Source organism: Triticum aestivum, chromosome 6D (genome assembly GCF_018294505.1).
Source record: "Triticum aestivum cultivar Chinese Spring chromosome 6D, IWGSC CS RefSeq v2.1, whole genome shotgun sequence".
Lineage (NCBI taxonomy): Eukaryota > Viridiplantae > Streptophyta > Magnoliopsida > Poales > Poaceae > Triticum > Triticum aestivum.
In genome coordinates this window covers 55,605,206-55,616,593 of record NC_057811.1, presented here as the reverse complement: position 1 = coordinate 55,616,593, position 11,388 = coordinate 55,605,206, and the positions used below count along the sequence as shown (strand labels likewise).

Genomic DNA, 11,388 nt, shown 5'->3' with positions numbered 1-11,388 from the left:
TATGTATAGGATCTTTCTTCGTATCGACTTCCACTTCACGTGAGTTGACCATTCGAGCTCTTGAGAGCAAACCACATTCTACCACGACGATTCTACATCGCATTTGCTTGTACTTCGGCATTGTGAAGGACGCACAAGGACATGCTTTCAAGGTGATATCCTTCTCTTTTGAGAACCCGCAAACCATGAGCATGCATATTGTGGATCATACTTCATGTGTTGCTTGCACCTTGACATATTGCACACATGCTAGAGATCGTGCTTCAGCTCATCATTGTCACATTGCCATGCCTCATGATATATATGCCTTGTATGTTGCATCCAAATCTTGGATTACTTGCTCCTATCACATGTGTGGTTTCCACAATTTAGTTTCTTCACATATGCCATGTCCCATTGCTTGTCACATGATTGGCTTGATTACCTCACACATGATTAAAAATTGCTCTTTCTATTGTGTTGAGTGCCATACTATATTCACTACACCCTATGCATGTTATGCTTGGATTGTCTTGCACTTGACCCATGTGTTTAGACACTTCATTCTATTTGGTGTTGTGAATGATTCTTATGCCTACCATCGACCATTTCTCGAGCGCTTTATGCATGTTTGCTATGATCTTGAGGTAGATGCCTGTTCTCTTGTCAAACATATTAGCATCTCTACCTCCCATTTGCATGATTGTTTCCATGATGTCCTTTATTGTGCTCAATTCATATGCTTCCATGACATGCCACAATCCTTTGTCACACCATATACTATGCTTGATGACAACACTTGTTGGGTGAATCACCTCTTGAATGATTGGTTTTGCACTAACTCTAACCACATTTGTTTTTCCAAGTGTTTTTTGTCCTTGCTCCTTTTGAAGGAACCACACGACGGTGTGACATTGGACAGTGCCTATTTCGAGCTTCAAGATGATGAGTGCTTGGTGATCGTCCACTTCTACATTGCGACACCATCTCTTTCCCATGGTGATTTGGTTTTCGATCCGAGGTTGGATCTTTCCCAAGGGGGGGGGGGTGATGCGGAGCATCCTACGGACATCACCATGTCAAGAGTTCATTCGACAAGTGACATGTGCGACATCTACTTCACATACATAAAGGTGAATCCTCTCCTTTACACATGCTCACTTGACCCCTTCGAGGATGGTATACTACTTGAGCCTCCATCGTGCATGCATAGGTATTGTCAGAGCTTCACGAATGTCGAGGAGGAGTGCAAGCGCTAAGGAACAACTACACCATCCGCGAGGGAAGCGTGGAAGAGAAGGAAGAAGAAGCATGGACAAGCTTCTGGAGAGCCCGGAACTTCCGGCCTCTTGCGCGGAACTTCCCGCACCCGGAACTTCCAGCCCCGACGCACCGAAGCCGTCCGAGAGTGTGCCAACTCTCTGGATAGCCCGGAACCTACCCGGACCTTCCCAAAACCTCCGGCGCCCGGACCTTCCGGCCTGGCTGCCCGCAGAGACTCGGGCCGAGGCCCATGTACCCTTTCGCCCCTCACTTACCCCTTCGTGGCTTCCACTATATATACTCATCCCCCTCCTCCATTCTAGGGTTAGCATAGGTTTAGCTCATTTGAGATAGAGCTTTGCGCATCCATCCGGATCTACTCCATCGAGAGAGACCGCAGCCTCTACGGAGAAGATCCACCTTGGATTCAAGACCCCTTCATGGGAAGACCCCTCAAGACCTCCTCGCAGAGATGAACTAGTTACCTCTTGTATCCCCCTTTGTTGATTGTGGATCGTGTATCTCTTTGTGTTTCGAGGATCTAGCACATGTGTAATCGAATCTTATTGGTTTGAGTGTTTCCTCTCGTGTTTCCCCTCGTGTTTTCCCCTCGTGTTCTTCGCGGGATCCGCTCCAATCGTGAAAGATCGGGCATCTAGGGTTCTACCCTACATCAGCAAGGGTCTTACACCACAAGTTGACCCCTTCCTTTGTCATCCTTGACATGATCAAGAACAACACAGAGCTTTGGACCATTGCGGAGTCTCCATCACTGTCTCCAGGCCAATGCCTACATTTCTCCTCGCCGGCACGCAGAGATCAGATAGAGACCATTCCGCTTCTCCACACGAGCACCACGATCAAAAGCGGGTAGCAACAACAGGAGAAGGAAATTTGAAAAAAAATCTCCAACTCCGATGTTCAAACTTGATTTAGATCTCAGAACGATCTCTTGCTTAGTCCCATGAGCCACCAACTGGTGCAGTTCTACGGTGAGCCGGTCGACCAGCAAGGAACTCAACAGCATAAGAGAGAGAGAGAGAGAGAGAGAGAGAGAGAGAGAGAGAGAGAGAGGAAGGAAATACACAAGATAGCCCAGAAATGCAGAGAGGAAATAAAAAGAGATGGAATTGGGCTTTCAATAAATACAAAATGATAATGATAATCTAAACGGGAGCTCCTGTGTGACGCTCTTTGCATCAAAAAGTCGACGGTTCGCACAGGGTGTAGCTCACATGGGCCGGCCCATTTTGCGTTTGTGAGGTGGGAAAACACGGAAAAAAATCAGCGCTAGCGCTGTGGTTCAATCCCCTGACTTCGTAGCAAGGCACAAGCTGGGTTAGCCGCTGCGCCAAATTAGCTTTTGTGCCAAACTAGCAGCGCAATCCTAAAAGAACTAAACCACAACGGTAAAAACTTAAATATTCACAAAAAATCCCAAAAACTGAAGCACGAGTGAGGGATCGAACACATGACCTCCTACTACTGAACTAGGTCACTAGAGACCTTAATTCTTATTAGGAATCTGTGTCTAACACCTCAAACATTGCACAGAAATGTGAACATTTTTTGCGTATTTGCAAGCATTTTTCTAAAAAAAGGAACAAATATCATTTTTTGAAATTTATGAAAAATTTCAAGAGAAACACAAACAATTTCTCAAAAACACGAAAAAAATTGAAATAATATTTTTTTTTCGAAATTACGAACTATTTTTACAAAGTATGAACAATTTCGAAATTGCCAAAATATTTTTTAAATTTGCGAACAAAATTACGAAACATGACATTTTCTGAATTTGTGAAGAATTTAGAAAGCTGGTACATTTTTGGAAATTCCTGAACATTTTTTGCATTTGTGAACAAAAACGAAAAGTGCAAACATTTTTGAAATTACCCAAACATTTTCTGAATTTGGGAACAAATTTTCAAAATATGAATTTTTTCTAAATTTGTGAACAAAATTTGTTAGTGGAAACATTTTTGAATTACACAACGTTATTTGAATTTGTGAACCTATTTTCAAACGATGAACATTTTTTAAATTGGGAGCATTATTAGAATTCCCTAAAATTTTCAAAATTTTGATTTTTTTGAAATTTGAACGTGGTTTAGTTTTTCACAAAAGTAAATATATGTACAAAAACGAACATTTCCAAATTTGCTCACCAACTTTTAAAGACTCAAACATTTTTTGGACTATATTTTTTTGTAAAAAATGGATAAATGGAAAATGAGAACAATTTTCAAAACTCCGAACAACTTTTTCAAAATGCGAACCTTTTTTAAAATGTAGGAACAAAATTGAAAAATTGTAAAATTTTCTGAAATTATGAGTATTTTACATAAATTCTCCTATTTGTTTGGTCAATTCGCGAAAATAATATGAAAATGTGAATTATTTTTGAATTTGTGAACAAATTCTGTAAAGAGAAGATATTTTTGAAAAAACGCAACATTTTTCTAAAAAATGAACAACTTTTGCAAAACGTGAATACTTTATGTAATTTCCCGAACATGTTTTGGACTTGCGAACAAATTTTTGAAACATGAACATTTGGATAGTTTGTGATTTAGAAAAAACAAGAACATTTTGTGCAACCCATGAACATTTTCTGAATTTGCGAACAGAATTAAAGAACATAAACATTTTCAGAAATTTATTCTTTTTTGAATTTCAAATTTTTTCTAAAACAAGTGATTTTTTTGAAGTATTACAACATTTTTAGAATTTCTGAACAAAATTTTAAAACAGGAAGAAAAGGTACAAAAGTGAACAAATTTGTTGAAATACGAACATTTTTAAATTCCAGAAAATTTGTTGAAAAAAGTAAACGTGAAAATGAAAAATTAAAGAAAAATAAAATGAAAAGAAAACAAAAAGAAACAGAAAAAAAATAAAAAGGAGAGTAAAATAAAAAATTAAAAATAGAAATTAAAAATGAAAACCGGTTCAGGAAGTTGTAGAAGGTTCCCAAAACAAAAACAACAGTGTGGAATCCTCTAGAAGGTTCCCAAACCAGAACCTGAATGCTGTACATACGCTACAGTTGAGCCAGCCCAAGTCGCTTGCTAGGTCGTCGCCTCATCTGTGCGTATCGCCTACTATTTGACACGCAATGCGTCAAATAGGGTTTTCCAATCTAAACAAAGGAAATATTTATTGCAAATAGGTGGAATTTTAAAAATAGGGATTCTATTCATATTTTTTGGTTGGTGAACGGATTAATTAATAGGGAGGGGTAAATGTTGCTGGGGTTCATTATTTAATTGTTTTCTTTATTTTTGCTGGGGTTCATTATTTAATTGTTTTCTTTATTTTATTTTAGTCTAGAGGGTGATTATTAAATCTAGGTAGTGCTAGTTTCGAAATATGCGGTGTGACTAGGAATTTCTTTATGTTTTCGGGTGCTTTTTTTTTGTGGTTTGGTCATCTGAATTGTGAAAAATTGGAGATCAGTGAGGGAGAGTTTTTGAATGATGCCCACTTTAAATGTCTTTTATTTGTGGGGGCACCTTGATTGCCATTTGTTTGCACACAAAAATGACTTTGGATTTTATACAACATCAATCTATTTTCGAAATTATACATAGTTGGTTGGATATTTTTAGCCCACCTGACATCCTCAAATGAATACATGAATAGTTTATTAAAAATATGGATATATTAAAATTATATGAACATTTATTTAATTGTATAAACATTTTAAATCATGTTATTAGCTTTGATATATGTGAAAACTTGTTAAAATTCTAAAAATGTTCATAATTAATAAATATTATTTTAATTATATTAATACGTTTTAAAATATATTTTAATTATATTAATACGTTTTAAAATAATACGTGAATATTTTAAGGTATGTTACTTTACTTGTATGTATACTTTTTCTAACACACGAATATTCAAATCTAATTTCTGTTATTGTGGTTATTATTTAAATAATTTTAAAATTATTAAAAACGAACTAACATGTGAAAAATGGGCCACACTGGGTGCAACCCATTTAATTTCCAGACACATGTTCAATGGCAGACATTTAGGTTAAGTTGTCCTATACATTCTACTCAAAAAAAAGTTATGCAATATATCTTCAATTCTCAGAATTTTTTTTTTGCTCGTCAGCCAATAATAGGGCACGAAGTCATTTTGGAAGAAAGAGCAGTGGCTGCACGGGCAGGGTCGCTGATAGTGGGCCTCATGCCGAGCAAGAACTGCTCCTACCGGAACTCTAGCACCGCGTCCCAGTAATACTGAGTCCACGAGTTTAGGAGCTCGAATACTGAGGCTCACAATCTTGCTAAGCACGCTTAACACTAGGGTTCGGCCGTCATGTCTGGCTTGGGCAACCTGGTGATCTTATTTTCCTACCTGTAACTGTTCAATTGGTATGAATAAAGCTTAACGAGATTGTCTAAAAAAAGCAACACTGAGTTCGGCCTTGCCCGCTTCCTTTGCGGCCATAACAAAGTCATGGACTTCTAAGCATCAACGCATCGACTAAATACACACACATCAATTGTTGGAAAACTGAATCATGTATGTACAAAGATGGTTGTTGTATTAATATTGGCATGCTACTGTTTCCTGTCTTTGTTATAACCATGCAAGGATGTTTTGATATCAGGACAGGAGAGATTAATATAGGCGACTGTTAGGCGCCGGCGCACCGGCCGAAAATTTCGGCTGGTCGGCCCCCGGCCGTAGGATTAGGCTACCTCGAACCGTTAATTTCCCCTAATCATCTTCTCCCTTTCGCATTTGGCTCTGCGTTGACCAGCAACTCCCATCTATGGGGGACTCCGTGCTCGCCGCTGCAGGTGCCCATCCTTGGCTGCCTGTGCATGCCGGCCAACGGCGCAGCCGTGCTCGTCGGCCATCCACGGTAGCAAAAATCAAAGCTGGATGTAGCAAAAAAATTTGTTGGTTCCAGCAAAAAGATGGATCCAGCAAAAAATCAAAGAGACGAGTTGGTTGCAAAAATCAAAGGCAGTGACAACAAAAAATAAGGACAGTGGTAGCAAAAAAATTGGAAGCGGTTTCAGCAAAAAGAGATGGATCCAGCAAAAAAGCAAAAATTAAAAAACAGTAGTAGCAAAGAACATCTCTATGGTGGTAGCAAAAAATATATACGGTGGTAGCAAAATTTGAAGCTGGTTCTAGCAGAAAACACCCTCAATTACAGATCCTAAAAAAATTTACTGACTCCAGCAAAACAAAAACACACTTGTAGCAAAAATTGCCGCCGATTGTAGCTTCCACTAAGGCCGGTTCCAGCATCTCGTCCGCCCACTTGGTCTGGAGCTTGTACTACAGCGTGGTAGCAGCAGCGGGTGGTCGTCGTCGGCAGCATCAGCACCGGTGCGGTCCGGGGGGGTTCGCGGAGGAGCAAGGACTCGATGAACCCTCGAGGGCAGAAAAAGAGGGAGAGGGTGCTGCGTGTGGCGCTGGGACTGACGTGCTGCCATGGCGGAGGAGCACTAGCTACTTGACGAGCTGCCATGGCTGGCCGGCACAGCTTGTCGCCGGTAGGGGAGAGCAAGCGCCTATAGATGGAGGGAGAGGGGGGAACGGAGCTCGTGGACCAGAGTAGATGTGTTCGTTCACGAGGAAGAAATGAGTGGATCTCATCGGCCCTGAAGAGATAAGGTAAAGGGGATTTGGGTCGTTTGATGCAGGGCCCACCTGCAGACGAGCGTGTGCGTGAGTGAGCGATGCGAACCGGCGGAAAACTTAGCCGGTCGACCGCGTATAAACGTTTCCCATTAATATATGAAACTAACTAAATATGCCCTAGAACTAATGGATTTTTGCTGTAACAAGCCTTTTGAAGCTGCCAAGAAATCGGCTTATTTTACAGCAGTCCCGCTTCACAACCAACCAACCATGATGGCACTTCAACAGTGTATCCTTCGTTGCAACTGCAACGCACAGATAATTTTTCTACTCCCTCTGTTCATTTTTATAAGAAGTTTAGACAATTCAGACAATGCCCAAAACAGTTCAATGTCAGCTGTCCAAACGTCTTATAAAAAAGAACAGAGGGAGTAGTTTATATTTATAAAAATATAGTAGGAAGAAATCTCCTCAGGTTCCCTCAAAAAAGTAAAATAACATGAACGCCTGACATGGAGACTCTGAAGTGTACTAGCTGTATGCCTGAAGTCAAGATCTAAAGATGATGTCCGTCCACCAGTTCTTCTTTTCCTCCTCCTATCTCGGCTCCATCCTTGATTTCTGCACAGCACTCAGCGCAACGCACACTATTAGTTCATCACATTACTAGTACTAGTACTAATAGCAAAATGCAACGTCGTCCTACCAAATCCAAGGATATCTGAATATGATGGACAAAGAAAATTAGAGCTTAAAAAAGCTCCAAAATTAACATGGCAAGCGTGTGTTTTAACCCGCAAAAAAGTGTGTTTTGAAGAGCAGAAAGTAAATTAACCAAACCAAAGTGAACTCATATGTTCATACGATACTAAACAGAGGTAATTAGACGAAATATGAAGTACCCCTCCATTTTTGTATACAAGGCCACAAATTCGGATTATAGGTACCAATGTAAAATTTAATGCCTACTTTACAAGTCAACTTTTCTTCTTGTTTACTGGGATCATTAATACTCCGCATGCATGCAAAGAAACTGAGTGGAGGAAATAGCTGAATGTCATTATGACTGCATGCATGCAAGTATTAAACACGTTGTTAGTGCGAGAAAATATTATTAACTTTGCCTCGATTACTGTTGGTGGCATTGTATAGATGCAAAATATATATTCCATAGTGGCCTTGTATATAAAAATGGAGGGAGTAGTACTTTTATTTGGAAAACAAGGGAGGCAAAGGTATATATGCATGTACTCACCCAGGGATTGTTCTTTACCCAGGGATAGTTCTTTTCCCATTCTTGTTTCATATTTTCCCACTGTTGCCTCCTCATCTCGAACTCTGACTTTATCTCCTTCTCTTTCGACTCCATCCATGGTTTCTGCACAGGACGCAGTGCAACGCACACGATTAGTTCATCACACTACTAACACCACATTGCAATGTCATCCCACCAAATCCAGGGATATATATGAATATGATCCCATGATAGACAAACAAAATTAACATGGCAAATTTGTGTTTCGAAGAGCAAGTAGTTAATTAACCAAACTGAAGGGAACTCATGTGTGGATACTAGCAGTGGTAATTAGACGAAATATATGTGTACTCCCTCCGTTCCATAATATAAGATGTTATTACAAGTTATAATAACATCTTATATTAATTATTATATGGGACAGAAGAAAATTATGTATCTGAACCCCCGCCTATATATGTGTACTTACCAAGGGATTGTTCTTTTCCCACTTTCGTTTCATATTTTCAAACTGCCTCTTCCTCGTCCAGAACTCTATCTTCACCATTTCCAATTCTTGTTCCATCCAGTCCGGATTTCGCTCCCAGCTTTCCTTTGCCATTGCAGTTCCTCCGATCATAGAAATACCTAAAATTGCGCTGCAGCACGTACATTGCTATAATGGTGAGCCATCAGCAGTCAAGCACTAAATCAGTTTCAGGGATGAAAATTACAGAAACTCGTCTGATCCTGCAGCTGGATCTCTCACCACGCGATATAAACCCCAAGAAACCAAGTCACTTACCCGAAGATCACACTACGGACTTTAGGTCCGCCTCTCGGCCAAAAAGGGCCCCTCGAACCCGACGAGGTGGTGCCGCTGTGTCCGTGACGGTGCCCGTGGTCATTCGCAGACGATGAGGAGGAGGAGGTGCCACCTCCCTGCCGGTTCGTGTGGCCACTTGAAGACGACGACGAGGAGGATGAGCCTGAGCCTGAGGTGCCACCTTTGTGTTGGTCACTCGAAGACGAGGAGGAGGAGGATGAACTTGAGCCTGAAGTGCCACTGCCACCTTCCTGCCGGTTCCCATGGTCGCTTGAGGAGGACGAGGAGGAAGATGAGCCTGAGCCTGAGGCACCACCACCTTTGTGTCGGTTCCCGTGGTCATTCGAAGACGAGGAGGAGGAGGAAGATGAGCCTGAAGTACCCCCTCCCTGCCGGTTGCCGTGCTTACTCGAAGACGACGACGATGAAGAGTTCCCGCCGTGACGGCGCCCGTGGCCACTCGAGCCCGAGCAGGAGGAGGAGGAGCGGAAGGAGGAATCGTACTCGGCGCGGCGGCGTTGGTTGTAGAGCACATCGTAGGCTTCTTTGACCTGGCGGAAGCGGCGGTCGGCTTCGGCTCGGGCGGCGGCGTCGGCGTGGTGGTCGGGGTGGTAGCGGTGGGCGAGGCGGAAGAAGGCGGCCTTGATGTCGGCCTTGCTGGCGTTGCGGCCGAGCCCTAGCGTCTCGTAGTGGTCGCTCATCACGCCGCCGCGGCAGTAGCGAGCAAGCCGAGCTCTGCTCTTCACGATTGGGTCGGTCGGCGAAGACAGAGGATGCAATGGATCGGAGAGACGGCGGTCTTTCGAAGGGTTAGGCTCTTCCCAGAAGAATTTCACGCCATGTATCGACCTCTCTCGTGTCCCACAGGGACTCCTCCAAGTATTTCCTTTCACCTGTCATCTGGCCGCCGTGGCGTCAGCCTCCTCATATTCTGCAGTCTGGACCCCCTCGTATTAAAAAACGAAAAGTGAAACGCCCACACGGGTGGGCGTTAGCCAACTCGCACACACGCATCCGTTGCCGTCCAGTAGCTACTGCACGAATCTTGACACGATCTGGCTGATTTCGTGTGCCACGTAGGACAAGTCGATTGTGTGGTGTGTAAGAGGGGTCGCCCGCACGCCGGTTTCCTCTCCGCGGTCAACGGTTGCCACTCGGGGGCGTGCGGTGGGACTGCGGTTGCGCCCGCACGCGTCGCCCGAATGTGGTTGCCGTCTAGCACGACATACTTCACACCCCCATCGTGCGCGGTTCCATTTACTCCCCCCACTTCTCTACTCACCCAACTCACCATCCGCAGCAGTTCATTCGATTGGAGGAGGAAGCGGCGGAGGCGGAAGAGTCAACGGCATTCGCGGCCGTCGGTGAGGTTCGCCGGACCAGAGAGTCTACGCTGGAGTGCCCGCAGCTTGAAGGTAATGCTCCTCCCCGCGCTGACATTCCTCCCTACATTTCCCCCTCTCCCCTCCGCGGTGGATTTCTCCGCTCGAGATTCATAGTGATTACGGCGTAATCGCGGTGCTCCGGCGTTCCCGTCGGCGGCGGAGTCCCGTGTTTGCCGTTTAGGATGGCATTGCGCAGGTTCGTCGCCGCCGCGGTGGCAGTGATGCCGGTGTGGCTCGCCATGTCCGCAACCACATCCGGGTGTTGCGGTTCGATTTGAGCCGGCGTTTTTGTAGTTGTTAGTCATGCATTGCCCTGAAATGTTGTTGCCATTGGTGCAGGAAGTTTTTTGTTGGTTAATTTCAGGGTTTGATAGTTGGGATTGAACCCTAGATCTAGGTAGCTGTGTTTCAAAGTGAATTACAAAGGCAGCCATAGTAGTTCCAGGAACTGTATGCACTGGAAGGCAACTAATTTCGTGATCAACCATGTCAGTTGCCACAAACATGCTTGCCATGTGGCAACTAATTTTGTGAACACACAATGGCTGTTGCCATGCTGTAGGCAGCATAATGGGGTAAATTCATTGTATTGTAAACTGAATTTGCGTTTTGCCTTCTGACTTGTGATATATGAACATACATGGCAACTCATTTTTAATACGAGGTCAGGGTGTGTGTTGCCAGATTACATGCTGTGTGGTGGATGTTTTTTATGCACTTTTTGAGTTTCCTGGACTTTTAACATGGCAATTTGAACCTACCACACTTGCCTGTGAAGATATGGCAACTCATTTTTATATCAGGACAGGGTGTCAGTTGCCACATTATATGTTTGTGCATTGTAGCATGTGTCCCTTTTTGTTTCTAGTTTCTTTTGCGTTAACATGGCAACTTCAACATTTTGTTAAATTGCCTTATGAACTGTAGATTTTTAATGAAGCCAATGTGTTTAGTTGCCACATTTATCGTTGGACAATCGTAGGGGGTGTGGGTGTTCATAGTTACGTACTGTCTCGAAATGCTATTTTGCGAGCAGTGCAGGAAGTTTTTTGTTGACGAATTTCAGGTTATGATAGTTGCCAATG

General features: G+C 43.1%; 1 protein-coding gene across 1 annotated transcript; it reads right to left on the bottom strand.

The window, feature by feature from the left end:
- Nucleotides 1–7,091: 7,091 nt before the first annotated feature.
- LOC123141060 (suppressor protein SRP40-like) lies at nucleotides 7,092–9,712 on the bottom strand. Its single transcript, XM_044560298.1, has 4 exons — nucleotides 8,898–9,712; nucleotides 8,583–8,751; nucleotides 8,114–8,236; nucleotides 7,092–7,479 (listed from the first exon to the last, which is right to left on the bottom strand). The coding sequence occupies exons 1-4, from the start codon at nucleotides 9,617–9,619 to the stop codon at nucleotides 7,456–7,458; spliced, it is 1,038 nt and encodes a 345-aa protein (XP_044416233.1). The 5' UTR covers nucleotides 9,620–9,712; the 3' UTR covers nucleotides 7,092–7,455.
- Nucleotides 9,713–11,388: the final 1,676 nt, after the last annotated feature.